This window comes from Lampetra planeri, chromosome 2, assembly GCF_965212315.1.
Source record: "Lampetra planeri chromosome 2, kcLamPlan1.2.h2, whole genome shotgun sequence".
In the NCBI taxonomy this organism is placed as follows: Eukaryota; Metazoa; Chordata; class Hyperoartia; order Petromyzontiformes; family Petromyzontidae; genus Lampetra; species Lampetra planeri.
In genome coordinates this window covers 29,165,101-29,181,400 of record NC_136108.1, presented here as the reverse complement: position 1 = coordinate 29,181,400, position 16,300 = coordinate 29,165,101, and the positions used below count along the sequence as shown (strand labels likewise).

The following is a 16,300-nucleotide window of genomic DNA, read 5'->3' as shown; positions in this document are numbered from 1 at the left end:
AGGCACGTGTCCGGAATTGCACAAGAGACGAAGAGGTGGTAATAGATTTGGGAACATAAGCAGACACCAATTGGACCTAGATTTGAAGCTTTCGTGACTGCAAGGATTCATACTTTTAGGTTTTTTCGGTAAAGTCACGTAGGTAACCGAAGAGTACCAATTGGACCGTGAAGAAAAGCAAGTGGGCTTGCCAAAAACGTCATGCAGCAGTGGATAAATCATGGCTTGAATTGATCATGGCCAATGATGGACGTATTTCAAAGGGCATAATTTTTTTACCCCGTCTAATGCACTGTCTGCAAGCTTCCATCAACTGCATGGGTCTTTCCGGTTACAATTTGTGTGAATTTAACATCTAAATGCGTCTGCACGTCAAGCAAGTCAACGTACAAAAGTTGGTAGAGAGTCCATAATACAAGTTAGATCACGTAAATATCTAAATCTGTCGTTAAACCTGCCACCACCCGACAGCCAATTAGGATTGTCACGTAAACAGAACGTGCCAATTCGTTACTAGTACAGCACACCGGTGTGTTGGAGAACAAAGCCACAACATTTACAATCTTGAGCACGACGTTTCGCCAGTAATTATGGATAATATTGGTCGCGAAAGCCTACATGCTAAATGCTAAAAGAGTCATGTAGCATCAGTCTTGCTCAACCTTGAGTTAAATTCGGGCAAAACTCTGGACTATTTTCGACATTGTCTCATCAGCAGAGTCGGGCTTGCTTGAACCATTGGTTCAACTGTAGCAAAGCTCTGGACTAATTTCGACATTCAGTCTCTCATCAGCAGTCCACCCACCCTACCTAAACCAAAGCTGGTGAACTACAAGATGTTGTTGTAACTTGCTGACCCGTCTATTGGAGATCTGTGAAAAATAACTCCATATTTTTCGATTTAAAGCTTTCGTGACTGCAGTGATTCATCTTCTTGATTCTTTCGGTAAAGTCACGTAGAAGGGAAATAATAAAAGAATAAAAATAAAACAATAAAAAAGTGAGAATTGTATTTTATTGTTTTATTTTTATTGTTTTATTATTTCCCTTCTACGTGACTTTACCGAAAGAACCAAGAAGAACTCCATAGTTAATCGGATTCCTCCAGTCTAAATATACATTCTGTGTATTGATAAAGGGACTCTTTCTATTCGATATGAATCCTAATTCGAGGTAAATAAAAATATATAAAGCTTTGGGGCGGCTGGCCCAAGAGCCAGTGTAGGAAATTCCACATTTTCATGACGGGCGCTCGTTCATTCGGTGAAGGAATTCCGCATTGGCCCTCGACCTTGGGGTGTTTTCCCCTCCACATTTAAAAAATAGTTTATTACAGTTTTTGGCTGTTATACATTTCCACATGATGATGAGCCGCTCCACTGAGCCATCATTTGTGGCCAGGTAGCTTCAGAATAAGAACCGTGTAGCTCAAATAAAATAAAATTGTTTAATATATTCATCTTCTTGGTTCTTTCGGTAAAGTCACGTAGAAGGGAAATAATAAAAGAATAAAAAGTAAACATAATAAAATATTATTTATTATTTCCCTTCTACGTGACTACCGAAAGAACAAAGAAGATGAATCCCTGTAGTCACGAAAGCTTTAAATCGAAGTTTAATATATTGTTTAAAGACATCGGCTTTCGCGACCAGTTTTTTTTTGGGTTCGATCGCTTAAATATAAATGTGTCGTTAAACCCGCCACCACAACCCTTGACTGTTCGCCAGATGATGCTGGTTGTAATTACTGCGAAAGGTCGTACTATAATTGTAAATGTTGTGGTGGGTTTTATACCCTCCAACACAGCGGTGTGCTGTGTTAGCAACGAATTGGCCACGTTCTGCTTACGCGACAACACATTTAAAATTTTAGATTTAAAGCTTTCGTGACTGCAAGGATTCATATTCTTGGTTCTTTCGTGAAAGTCACGTAGATGGGAAATAATAAAATAGTAAAAATATATATATATAATTAAATAATACAAATAAACAATTAAATAAAAATAAGAAAGAACCAAGAACACAAGCAATCATCATCAGGTGTGAAACCCACAGCAAATTTTCTTGAAAAAAAAAAGATTAACCTCTATTATTGATTTTAGTTTAAATTTTAATTTTATTAAATTCGCGACTTGAGTGTTGATCGAACGAAGCGTCGTCACCGCGGCGTCTCCGTGGCGACCAACGCGCTCGTGACGCGCCACGCGATTGGTCGAGGCGGCGCCACGTGACTCAGTTGCTAGGCAACCCCCCCCCCTCACCCCCCCCACCTCCCCAAAGCTTTTGGGACTCCGGGAAGGTCCCAGAGGGTAGAGACACGTGGCGACTTCACTCGGGGTTGGTGGTTGTAGAACATTATTAAAGCGTTACAAACATTCCTTTTTAATTCGGTAAACTACAGCAGCGGAGGCAAACACCACTCCTCAAAGCGAACAAGGGCAACGTCGACATTTCTTCAGCGCTGAGGTGAGCGTGAAACACTGCCAGCCACTGTGGGAACCATGGTAACGGTAAATGTTGTAGACCACAATACACTTTATACACTTTACACACACGCAGATATATACATGTAAATTAACTCACGGCTAATTGCCGTTTGATTGAAATTATACACAACTTGATTGTATGTAAAGTTTTAACTTAAAGCGTACGGATTGGCTGTGTGTAGTAATTGATACGGGTGTGTGTGGTAACTGATATTGCGATAGCGACTCGTGATCGATAATGCACAAATTGTCTAAATACAGTAAAACTTGGCTCGCATTAGCCATTTGCGGTAATGTCAGTGCTAATTGCAGTGCTGAGTGTGTGCATTATTGTTAATCGTGGACACGACTGTGTGTGTACATTGTGTGTGTGAGTGTGGTAATTGTGGTACAATAGGGGGGTACAGCTGCTGGTGGTGGTCATCTCAGTCGGCTGACCTATGGCACCTACCTGGGGTCTGTCCCGATGCCTCCTGGCAGCAGCGATAGCCTCAAAGTGCACCTAGCCTGGCACAGGCGCCGTGGTGACGTTACCGTCACTTCGTAGCGAATGGCGGGGTATTGGTAATTGTGGTAAGGTATCTCGTGTGATAATTGTTGTGATGGGCATGTGTGCGGCGATTGTGGCAATGAGTGGATGTGTGGTGTTGGCCACCCACCCCCTCGTGTGCTGTGCCGGCCTTCATAGGTGCTCGCTAAAAGCATTTGCCCCCTACAGTCTGTCAAGTTTACACGGGGGATCTTTGTCTTTGTGTATACATACACGTAAATGGAAATTATTAGTATGTGTGTGATGTACAATTGTGCTTACAATGCTCCATTAGGGCGGTAAGAAGAAACAATAGTTGATGTTAATTGCGATAATGACCCATGGTGATAATACGATGAGGTTCACATTGGTAATCGTGGCAGCAAGGTGTGTTTTAGTCGTCATGCCAGCGGGGGTTGTTTTTCCGCATGGTCACGAGTGATTGTGTCTGTAATGAGGTATAATAAGTGGTAATGTTACGGTGAACAGGTACAAATCATCGCAGTTGTCATTATCCACGATAGAAATGTAACTCTTATCACAACACTGGATTTTTTTTAAAAGGACCGTCCATAATCTTCATACTCTTAGGTGACTTTACCGAAAAATCCTAAGAGTATGACTGTGAGATGCTTATTCTTAGGTTTTTTCTGTACAGTCACGTAAGGTAAAAAAAGAAAATTAATAAAAGTAAAATAAAAAATTTTCTTTTATTTTTTCTTTTATAAATTTAATTTTAATTAACCGAAAAAACCTAAGAATATGAATCCTTGCAGTCACGAAAGCTTCAAATCTAGAATGTGAGATGCTTCTTCTATCTCTCTCTTCCCCTGCCGTCCTGCAGGACCAGCTTGGGGAGAACCGCGTGGTTGAAGGAGCCTGCCGCGCGACACGATGCTGGGCGTGAGCATGAAGCCGGGTCGCCGGTTCACGGTGGGCGAGTGGCACGACAGCGGCGAGCGCATCTCGTCCGGCGCCCAGTCTCGGCGCGACGTTTCCCGCTCCGTTCGTCAGGAGGCTCGGCACCTTCGCGACCAGAGCAACAATCAGGTGCTACCCCGCTCCTGAAGACCTCGGCTTTAATTCACAATAGTGGTTTTGGTAGGCAGAGAGGTGCGGTGGTTACACGTGCGCCTCAATGCAGGAAGGCACTGGGTTTGATTCCTGACTCGGGTAGAGAGGTCGCAAACGGGTTTTGATTGCTTACCCGTACCCGGCCGCACCAGGGCCGGGTACGGGTAGCCGGGTATTGGGTAGGGGTACGGGTATCGGGTACCCGGTTGCGACCTCTGCTCGGGTACCTTTCTGCGTGGACTTTTTGTATGTTCTTCCCCTGTCCTGCAATGGGGTTTCTCTGGGTGCTCTAGTTTCCTCCTACAGCTAGAGTCTTCAGACAGGGTTAGGCTTTCCTGATATTATCATTAAAAGTTATACCTCTCCTATTGTCGTCTCATTTTTATTTTATTTATTATGATATTCACCTGGATAATCCCTTGAGATGGAACATTTCAGTGGCATGTGTGTGCAGTGAGTCAATTTATGCATTCATAGACAAAGACATAATGACATCTACGTAAATATTTAAATATACAGGTAGGAACACAGATTCCATACTACTCACCAGGGATTATTTGTCTGTCTGTCGTGCATATCTGTCTGTCGTGCACGAATGCGCTGTCCAACCAAGTTCCTACCTGCCCACTCCGAAGGAACGTGTTTCACTTGCTTCTCATGTCACTACTGGCCACTGAATAATATATTGATATGTAATCTGACAAGGACATGTTCTTCCATTAACACAAACGTGAAATACTGTTAAACAATAATTGAATCCTTCATGGTTTCCAGGCGCATTTGTGAAGCAGGAAAAGTACAGACCGGTTTGTGCTTGCTTATTATCAATAGTGTGTGTGAAGTTTAACATATACGACTGGGTTGCCAATTGCGTTAGGCAAAAGTAAAAGCCAACACCATGCTGCTCTTTCAGCACAGTACAGCACAATTGTGCATGCAACGTATGATGCTAGTTGTACAATAGTGTGCCCTCTACAGTATATTATATGACGCAATGTAAAAATAAGGTTGAAAGCACTGGAAATAACAAGGCAATTCTGGTATTGGAAATTGTATACCTGTTCAAATGAGCAATGTAAGTGGCCCATAAGCTTGTGTTTTAAATTCCACATACTCCAAAGTTTGAATACATTTTATTTGTTACACGGATGATCCCATTGAACCGTTTTCTGGTTATTTTACAAGTGGGATCTATAGCCATCTCCCACCCAGTGGTACTCAATTGATCAACCCTGGAAGGATGGGAACCAAGTTCAATCATGGGTGGTTATCTGTATTTGAATTCAGAATATGTGAGCACAGTGCTCTGCCCTCTGAGCCACCTGCCCACCTGTCCACCTGGATTTGAACTTGCAGCCTTCCATTTGTGAGTCGAGCGCTCTAATCACAGCACCGCTTTGAATTGTTGTCATTATGAAAGAATTGCCGAGTCTAATGGATGCGACTTTGGCGTCCGTGTGCAGACCAAATGGGACCAACATGACAGCAACACGAGGCTGGAGGAGCGCATGAGCTCGGTGCAGCGCTGGGTGGAGCGACTGCAGCACACCTTGGATGACACCGACGCCGAGATCAATGCGCTCGCCAAGGCAAGTCCTGCCAACAGCCAGGCTCCAGCTCCTGCTGGAAAAGGGCTGTTGCCTTCACTTATAGTTCTGCACTACAATGCATTCAGTTAAATTCGGGCATATGCCCCCAACTTCTGCTGTTGTTTCCAGTGTTAAATTTCAACATTGTTCTATTATGGATACTTTATATTAACACGTAAGAGCTCAATGAGACGCAGAATCTCGTGCGGCGTAGATACGAAATCTAAATACAGGGACTATGGAATGAGGTACAGGCATTTATCATTGTGCATTTTTCATGAATTCCTTACGCCTTGTTTCGTTGCTGTTGTGGCTCTCGTGTTTCATAAACAGGCAACGCTATTCGTTAAGAAATCAGCAACTTGACCATTCTCTTCCTTGTCCCTTCTTTAGGACCCAAATCACCCTAAAAATTCCTGATCTTGTTGGATCACAGAAGCTACTGGGATGGTTGACTGCCTGGAAAAATAGCAGGCGTTGTAGGCTTGGGATTATGAAAGGTCGCCAGGAGAAGATAGAACAGTAATGGTTCTTTGAATCAATCTGTGCAGAACTTTGGTTGTTACCATATATGGTGGGACTTCTCCACCTGCTCTGCTTTCCTCCTACATGGATCAACACATTCAGGGAGATTGCAGTGGTGCCCTGGTGCTCTGAAAAAGGGTAATTGCCAGAAACATGAGTCCATTAAGTGTTAATGATGAGAGTGGTCATATTTTTGTTAAAATGTGTACTCACTGATGAAATTGAACAAACATTCTAGTGTATGACCCTCCTTAAAAAGAGTCTTGAAACTTATTCACGCTCCCCTGGGTAAATGAAAGGTATCATTATAATAGTCAATCCCCTCTCCATCTGTCCTGGTCCTTTTTAAAGTCCTCCTCATCCCTCTTTTGAATTTATCTGCCAGTCAGATCGCCTTTCAAAAAGATCTTCTTAGCCAAATGGGCCTTTACTCGGGGAAATCAACTTCTGATGCCGATTCTCTTCTCCCCCTGCTCCTCATTACGATGTGCTCCCGTGTAGACCAAGGATGATGCGGAGCGTGCACTGCAGGCGAAGGCGGTGCCGCTGCAGGTGGCGACGGAGTGCCTGTTCCTGCGCGACGCTCGTCGCGGCGTCGACCTTGTGCACGACCCCGTGGAGCACGAGCTGCACCGCGAGGTCAAGACCATCGAGAGAGCCAAGGAGGCGCTCACGCGGCGCATCAACGATGCTTTCCTGCAGCTGTGGTGAGTGCATTAGCACGCACCTGTGTGTGTGCATGTGTGTTTCTGTATATCTGTGTCTTTGTGTGTGTGTCAACAACCCTTCCATCAGCTGGGGTGAAGTACTAAACTATTTTTATTTTACCAGATAGGGCCCACTGAGCTATGTAGCTCTTTTTCAGAAGCGACAAAGTAGCTTATCATCACGTAGAAATGTATAGCAGCCAAATACTCTAAACGCATATTGATTATAAATGTGGAGGGAAAAACCGGAGGACCTAGAGAAAAATCCACGCGACCACAGGGAGAGATACATGCAAACTCCAAATATTCGGCGTCAGGGTTGGAATCGAACCCACGACCTCCTATATACCAGGCGAGGTATTTAACATCTCGTCACCATACGTTAGTGCACTCCTGTGTGAGCGTGTATGTGCGATCCGTTGGTAATTACATTTAAGGTGGAGGGGTTACCTGCCCCTCACATCCATCCAGAAATTCTATACTCCTACACGACGGGTCGTTATTTCCATAGGATAACCACACGTACATTTAACATCATGCTGCTGTTTTGAATCTCAGTGCACATTGCAGAGAAGTGCTCCAACAGCTCTCACTGGAGCCTTCCCGTGCAGTCGATCGATCACCTGCCGACCGGGGATTTAAGCGACTGTGTGTCGTGTGGTCCATGTAACGTGTGGTATGTATGTTGAACTTCTTTCGCACCGTACGTAGCCAACCTTGCTAATCGTAAGTGCGGTGTGGTGTGTGTTGTGTGCTCGTCTGTGGAACAGTCAGCTGCAGGAGGCTCGGCAACAGCTGCAGGGGGATGTGCGCGACAAGGAAGAGGCTTTGGAGATCGACAGCACGTGCCGGGCACTGAACAACGCCTCGGCCACCATTTCCCTCAAACCCAACCCCATGCGCGTGCCCAAGGGGTGAGCATGTGGCGAGCAGGCTGTCGTTGTGTTGCACGAGGCGGAGCTGTATTTACTTTTGCATTTGTATCTATGTCCACATATGCAGTGCTTTTTTGTAAATCCACTGCTGAATATCACGGGAGTTATTTGACCATACTTGACCGTGAGGAGTATTTCACCATATTTCACTGGGCTGGTTTGCTTGGATTGGTGAAGGAAGGAAGCATAGATGTTGGAGCATGAAAGTACAGTACAATAATGGATTTTGCTGCACTGCCCTTTACTGCCCATCACGCAGCCCTGCAGCAGTCTGCAGAACCTGTTTTATGCATGGTAGTCACGCATCTAAGCACTCTCCAGACTGAACCTTACTTACCTGCTGAGATCTGGTCACAATATAAATAATTTGGTCATCGGCTATTTATCTGTTTATATTATCATATATTTCAATTGTATTCCAATTGTGCTCTCTTGATATGTGATGAAATTAACACATTTCCTTTGAGAGCTCTCACTGAAAGCAATGTGTAACATGTTAGGGAACAGCCTCTGGAAGACGACATCACATAGCTACTTTTTAATTCCCTACATATGCCTCTTATCCACACCCGGTGGTGCGCCTATTTACCTGCCCCGCGGTAATGGGCAAATGAAGCCAGCTTTTTCTTAGTCATCATACCTAAAAAAGATAAGAGTGTCCTGCAATGGGATATACTGTTAATTCCGATGGAATATTTGACCAAGTGTTTGGAATAAGCCTGATTAAATGATACAACTAATTTAACCTGGTATTTTTGTGTGTGCAGTCATTGGTGACCAGGCTATCAACTTCCTACTTTTGAGAATCCAGCATTATGACAGGTGGCTAAAACCAAATTAGAAGCATGGATCTCAGCAGATATGTTATTAGTCTTCTGAAGCACCTGCCCACCTCAAAGCTGTAGTTTATTGTGGAACAATCTTGATTTGAAGTTTTCGTGACTGCAGGAATCCACACTCTTTGGTTCTTTCGGTAAAGTCACGTAGGTATAAAATAAAATGAATCACGACATTTCGGGTGCAACACAAGCGTCCATCATCAGGTGGGAAAGCATGGTCTGCTGCTGAGGCAGACTGTTTTAAAAGGTTTGAAATGGGTATAGCTCAAAGGTTATAAAGAAGTGTAACGTTCACACGTATGTGTGCGTGAAGAGTGGTGGAGCATGTGGTTAGCAGAATGTACTCCGCACCCAGTGAGCTCAGTTGAATTTGCAGCGAAGGCGATTATTAGTGGCGAGTAATATCTGAACAAGTCCTCGACCTCCCCCCCAGGTCAACTCCTTAAATGAGCACTGCTGTGTGGTTTAGTAAACACCAGCACTGGGGGGCCGGGTGTGGTCCTCACCACACACCTAGCTCTTGTGCCATACCTTCCTATCTTCACATGCCCCAACAGTTTTCATGCTTAAATGGGGGATTTCTTGTCACTCTTTATGCACCTGCATGTCTATTCTTGAATACATACAGATGCATGTCCTTGTGTATGCTTGTTTGGGGGGGGTATGGGGCTTGGTTTGGGGGGGGCTTCAGGTCATCGTCTCCGCAGACGTGGGACGAGTACAGCCGTAGGAATGTGGAGCGGGCCATGGCGGAGATGCGTGCCTCGTCTGTGCTGCGTGAGGCCATCACCGCGACAATCGCCCAGGCAAGAGGTTGCCTCTCCACACAGCCCTGCTCTCATCTAGTCTGTTATAATGCTCTATTGTCACCACTTTATACTCTTACAATTAATTCATACTCATTGCATTTATATTCTTGGTTCTTTCGGTAAAGTCACGTAGAAGGGAAATAATAAAATAATAGAAATATAAAACAATAAAATTATCACGACGTTTCGACTGCAACACACCTGATGACGATTGCTTGTGTTGCAGTCGAAACGTCGTGATAATTTTATTGGTTTATATTTTCATTATTTTATTATTTCCCTTCTACATGACTTTACCGAAAGAACCAAGAATATGAATCTCTGCAGTCACGAAAGCTTTAAATCATTGCATTTAATTATCGTGTTTGTATTTTTTTTTAAACACAACTCGGGATCAAAATTAAATTCACAAATTGATTCTTTCGTGGCATTGCGAGGTTTGTAGAACCATTTTGCTGACACAATTTCCAAAGAAACAACCACCAAGAGAGTATGAAGCGATTTGAATCAATAACGATGACGCCAGCACTGGCCCCACGGTAGCACGCTTACATCTTGCTCGTCGCAGCAGCATGACTGTGAGCGAGCGTTTGTTGTCTATTGCTCGGTGACCCCCACTGACTTACATTTTATAACGTCCATTGTGTGCAGACGACAAATGAGCTGGAGGCGCAGAAGAACAGCACCGACTTTGCGTTCCGCAAGCGCTCGCACGAACTCGACAAGGTCAAGGCTGAGCTGGAGTGGCAGAAGAAGAACGTGAGTGAGCACATCCGTCATTGCTTCTTTACGTGATTTATGCTTATATGTTTTCCTCCCAGTTGTATTCCAATTTGTGTTATCAGCATTATGTTGTATAAAGAGAAAGACATTTACATTTGAAGTTTGTGGTGAGCAGCACACCACTTTGTGTTATGAAGATGATGTCAGCTAATGCTGGTGTTGCAGCGTCAATAGTGTCTGTATCCAAATCAGATGGACACATTTATATGTCCAACCAAGAGTGTTTATAACGTGAAAATCAAATCTACATATGATGAATTAAATCAAAGAATAAGTTATATACTGTATCTTTTTGTGCAATGATGAGACCATCATCTCACTCCACTTAAGAACCTGGTTAAATCACAGGTGACTGAAACCCACATTTGAACCCAGGATCTGAGCTGTGGTGGCTGTGTCTGTGACACACAATTTACCTTCTTGAGTTGTTCAGCCTTCTCTCTATCACTGCTTACTTATCATATCTTTGTATGTATGTATGTTTAACTTCTTTCGCACCATACGTAGCCAACCGTGCTAATCGGAGGTGTGGGGTCATGTTTATAAACCACACTAGCTGGGATGAGAGCCATGCTGATGTTCTGTTACCACTGTAGTCACTGATGTCAATTTCGGTCATCCTCAAGCAAGAGTGGCTGCTCCCATGGGAAAGTGGAATTTCCACCTCTGGCTCAGGGCCATGCATTGAGATTGAAATCACCCATTGTTTGTATTCGTGGTATACAACTTGAACCTTTTACTTCTTCACCAAAACCTTAATCTGAGTATTTGTCTGTTATAAATGTCCACATGATTATCCACTTAATTGAGTTAACATTTATGGCAAGGTCGCTTCTGAAAAATAATTATATAGCTCAGTGGGCCTTACCTGGAAAAATAAAATAGTTTATAGTTTTACAGTTGTAATCTGGCATAGCGGTGTAGTAGTGTGGATGTCAGTTAGTTTGTTACATATTAAAGCTCCTAAACTCACTGGCCTGTGAGGTGGAGAAGAGATGGCAGTAGAGAAAGTAAGCTTTGTAATGACCTATCTATTTCGAACATTTCATGCTATCCCATCGTATGTGTTAGTTTTATTTGGGTACTGCATTTCTTCCCATTTGGAAAGCACTCTTTAAAAAGAATTGGCCAAACATAGCAATTGCAGGACCCTGGTGAAAAATAATTTTAAGACTCGGTGAGTCTTTCTTGTATCATAAATGGCGTTGTTATTGTTGTTGTTATTCTTCTGGTTGTTGTCCACTCAGAACAAGCAGGAGATTTCGGTGCTGGAGGGCGACATCGCACACTTGGAAGCAGATGTTCGTGCTAAGATGTTGCCACTGAAGGTGGCACACACGCGCCTGGAGACGCGCACTTACCGCTCTGGGGTCGAATTATGCCGTGATGAGGTATTCTCCCCCTCCACGTCATCATCATCATCATCGTGGTTGTCATTTTCACGAGTGGTATTACATCCGTTGCTGTTCACGGAGGAAAAGTGTGTTGATTTGTCCCTGTTGTGATTTAAAAGAATTGTCAACATTTTTAGTGATAAACAAATTCAAGGAATCAATTCTTTCTGTGATTATAGTTAATGTAGTGCGTCCATCATGTTCAAATACAGACATCACCCTCTCTCTAAACTGCTAGTCAACCTCTGCATGGTGAGAGACCGCTTCTGCTCTGATGCTGGTTTGATCCTCACCATGATATGATCTTCACTGTCTTTAACAAACTGTCATCTAGTGTGTTCATAATCACAATGACAAGCTGGCATCATAATCACGCCTCACCACATTTGTGACAATGTTTCATTGTGTGTCTGCTGCGATGGTTGTTGCTCTGACATGCCTCTTTCCCTCAGCCTCAGTATGGCATCACCACTGAAGTTCATCAAATTGAAGCCACCATCGCCGCTTTGAAGAAGAAGCTGTCCGATTCCTAGTGAGTAGCACTTTGCATGAGGTGCTGCTGTGGTCACGTTTTTGGGCGGCTCCCTGCCAGCTTGTCCCTGGTTTTGATGTGAGAAGTTACGAGGCATTTGGCTTGATCACATTTTCTGCTCTACATTCACTCACTACCCATTTAAGCCACAGCAGTTTCATATTGTTCGGAAAGTTAGCAGTCAGCAATAACTATCGGTATCACAATTCAGAGCAGTGCACACGCTTCTATCCAACTAACCGGTAAATTCAATTGGTTGGGCATTTTCCCTCAACAGATCGTCATTAATTCTAGATTTGAAGTTTTCGTGACTGCAAGGATCCATACTTTTTTTTCGGTAAAGTCACGTAGGTAAAAAATAAAATAAATTCAAATGAAAACAACTAAATTAAATAACGACGTTTTGGGCGCAACACAAGCGTCCGTCTTCAGGTGGGGACAGATACAGCGAAACGTCGTGAGAATTTTTATTTGATTATGTTTTATTATTATTATTTTATTATTTCCCTTCTACGTGACTTTACCGAAAGAACCAAGAAGAAAGAACAACCGCTTAAGTGTGCCTAAGAGATGGCACCTTCCAGCCCACACCCCGCCCCCACACTCACCCTGGCCCCTTCCCGCAGCTCTCTAATCCCTCGTTACATCCATCTCTTAGGCACACTTAAGCGGTTGTTCTGTCGCTGTGTCTGTCCCCACCTGAAGACGGACGCTTGTGTTGCGCCCAAAATGTCGTGATTTAATTTAGTTGTTTTCATTTTTTTATTTTTTACCTCCGTGACTTTACCGAAAAAAACCAAACATATAGATCTTCATTGCACAATGCTGTCTCACAGCACATGACACACACTTGAATACCGACTTGGAAATAGCCAGACTGCACGGTGTAGCTGTGACGTCACTTCATACACGAGTTACTAGACTTTGCCACTTGCAAACCACACACTTTCATCAATGTTATTTTATTTTTACAAATGTCTAAAGCAAAAAGTGTAGTTACACGTCACTAATGACATGTAACACAAATGACATATAATTGGTGCACAGCTCATGTGGTCGGTGGTCATAGCATAAAAAGTATAATAGACATGTAAATATTTAGTTACATGGGGATAAAATGTAATACAGGGGAAGATTTGTTGCACTGGAGTTAAAAATAGTGTCAATGGGGATTATTTATTTAAATGTGGAATGTTAGATACAGGAAAATGCACACACATTACGAGGTTTCATTACACATATTTGCAGCGACTGCTCACGCCCGCATGTTAATTTACGCCTCGAATATAAATATTAAACAATAATGCATTTGGATACGTGACAATCCTTTTCACCCGGACATTGTGACGTTGACATTCCAGTGACAGACAGCATATTAATATCGATTCTAGTTTCTCACGGAGCTCTTCCATAACCTCTGCACCCTACCCTCAATGTCGCCCCACCTTTCCCCGCTGCCAGCAACGCACTCACGGGCCTGCGCTGCAGCCTGGAGCGCGTGGACAGGGACCTCGCCAGCAAGGTGTTGGCGCTGGGGCTGGAGCGCCGCTGTATGGATGTGCGCCGCAAACTGACCGTGTCGGCGGAACGAGCGCAGCCGCTCGGTGACTCCTTCACCCGCGCCATCACCAACGGCCGCATCCCTGCAACACTCGTGTCCCCGCGTGGCATTGCCGAGAAACAGCTGGAGCTGGCGTAATTAGGTGGCAGTGGCGGTGGTGGTGGTGACGGTGGTGTTGGGGTGGGAAGGGGGTGGTGTTAGTGGCAGCAGCGGTGGTGGTGGTGGTGGTGACGGTCGTGTTGGGGTGGGAAGGGTGGTGTTAGTGGCAACAGCGGCTGTGGTGGTGGTGATGATGATGGAGGTGGTGGTAGTGGTGGTGGCAGTACTGATGGTGTTGGCAGCAGCAGTGGTGGAGGTGGGAGCGGTGGTGGTGTTGGTGGTAGCAGTTAAGCATCTTACCTGCTGTACCTCCGATTAGCACAGTTGGCTATGTATGGTGCGAAAGAAGTTCAACATAGATACATAATGTTTTCTTTAGGCATCACGTTGCCAATGCCTCATTTACATCAGGCTATATATATTAACTTGATAGTCAATGTTTTTGAGAAGAATGTCAGTCTCCATCAGCAGCAACGTAAAGGCGATGTGTTTCAGCTGTTTTGGCAAGATGTAAATCCTGCCGGTGATCGCTACCTGATCCATCAACCCCACTTTCAGGTCACTGACAGTCGTGCATAATCACCACAACACGGTCCGGTGCTGAGATGTTTATCTTAAACTTCTAGACTGAAGTAGATGTATTGATTATAGGGAAATGTTTTCAGTTTTAAAATGTTAGATTGTTGCTGTGTATGCACTGCGATGTCGCATTTTGTGCACTTTTGTCGTGTACAACTTGAATTGCACCTTCACTTTGCTTTATTGATTGATGTCCTTAATCAGATGTGTGTGTTCAGATCCCTTATTTCTTTTGCAGAGACCAGAGAAAGCACAGTTGTGCAGTAAGATATTAATATCACAGAAAAAAAAAATGTTTGGCTATTTCCAGGATAAGTTCATGGCCATTTACTAAATTGACAATTTAAATTATTACTCAATGATCTGCCTCTTTAATCCAAGCATGTGTTGTTGTCATGTTTAAGCCATTATGGTTACAATAAAGGAACCAAAATACACTTGATTCACAAATCTGACAAAGATCTGATCAAACTTTAATTATGTCTTACTTTAAAAGATCATGTAATTTAATTATCATACATTCAAATTGTTGAGCAATGTGACCCCCAATATAGATTTTAAAAAAATGCTTAAATATAGGTACAGTACATGCGTTAAGCATTTTACTTGTGAGTTTTAACTTCTAGCTTGACTTTTTATTTGTTTGAGATCTCACAGAAATACATATAAGAAAATCATTTGCTTCAAGAATTTTATTTGATCACATATGGCTGTGAAATTTTACCTGTGACCGAAAGCATGCTGAATTGATGTTGGCTTGTATAGTTTGGACACTTGATGTTTGTATCCACATGTTCATGTTCATGTGGATTCCCAATACTGCAAGCTCAGCAGGTTGGCCATTAACTGGCACGACTGAGAAGGTTTTAAGGCATTGTACATTATCCATTTTATGATTCTTTAGACTAGGATTGCCACGTGTCTAGGTTTGATTTGAACAGTCCAGAAATTGGCATTTCTGTTCAGGTTGCAGAATTTGTATTCCCCGAGATCTGGTAAATTGTGTTGAACTTTATAAAAGTATACAGTATTGTCCTGCAAAGTTTTAATGGACCTAGGCTGAATGAGAAATGTGGGCACCTGTGGGCTTAAATAAATTACTTTTACCTGGGCATAGTGATATACATTTCAATAATATGGTTGCTGAAAAAGTTTAACTTGGACTCATAATCTGTATCTACTTTCAACGGTCTGAAAGAATACTGATGGAACATCCAGTGCTGTATTGAGGGAAGGGGTTTGTTTATGCCTTGAGAAATAATTGGTATTGTAGAACCATGGATCAAGAGGTGTTGCTCACATAAATTTTAGGTTGGGGTGACATTTCTCCTTAACCACAGCAGTCTGACAAAATTACCCATAATGCACCCAATCTCGTTAGATCTTGGAAGCTGTGTAGGCATGAGCCTGGATAGTGCTTGGTCAACCACCACACTATTGGGCAGTGCAACAAAGGTTATTGTTGTTCTATACTATGCTTCAACGTCGAAGCTCCTTCCATGCCTTGACCAACCCGCACTGACCAGCAGTAGCAATTCCACAATGCGCGAGGACGTACTCAACCAGTGGTTGAAGAAAAGGCTGTACCGGAAGTTAGTCGTCTCAACAGTCTTCTATCCCTTCAACCATGGTGACTTTCTGAGATTTTTTTCATGAACGCTTTCATTCATGTAGACTGGAAGCACATGGGCTAGCGAGTGAGTTCACCACACACATGGGCAAGTGAATTCAGCATACACATGGGTGACTTGAGTTTAGATTCCAACGATTCTAAACCGGTTTGGTGGTCCAAAACTCACCAATTTTATCGAGTCATTCACTCATTGGTAGTCAGTTGCCTCCTTATCATACTGCTATCA

The 16,300-nt window shown here is 43.4% G+C and overlaps 1 protein-coding gene across 1 annotated transcript; it reads left to right on the top strand.

The window, feature by feature from the left end:
• Positions 1 to 2,267: 2,267 nt before the first annotated feature.
• LOC144730932 (tektin-2-like) lies at positions 2,268 to 15,553 on the top strand. The gene is made up of 10 exons (XM_078611811.1): positions 2,268 to 2,466; positions 3,860 to 4,065; positions 5,553 to 5,678; positions 6,705 to 6,910; positions 7,681 to 7,824; positions 9,376 to 9,490; positions 10,145 to 10,252; positions 11,524 to 11,667; positions 12,123 to 12,202; positions 13,664 to 15,553. Exons 2-10 carry the CDS (start codon positions 3,910 to 3,912, stop codon positions 13,899 to 13,901), a joined length of 1,317 nt encoding a protein of 438 aa, XP_078467937.1. The 5' UTR covers positions 2,268 to 2,466; positions 3,860 to 3,909; the 3' UTR covers positions 13,902 to 15,553.
• Positions 15,554 to 16,300: the final 747 nt, after the last annotated feature.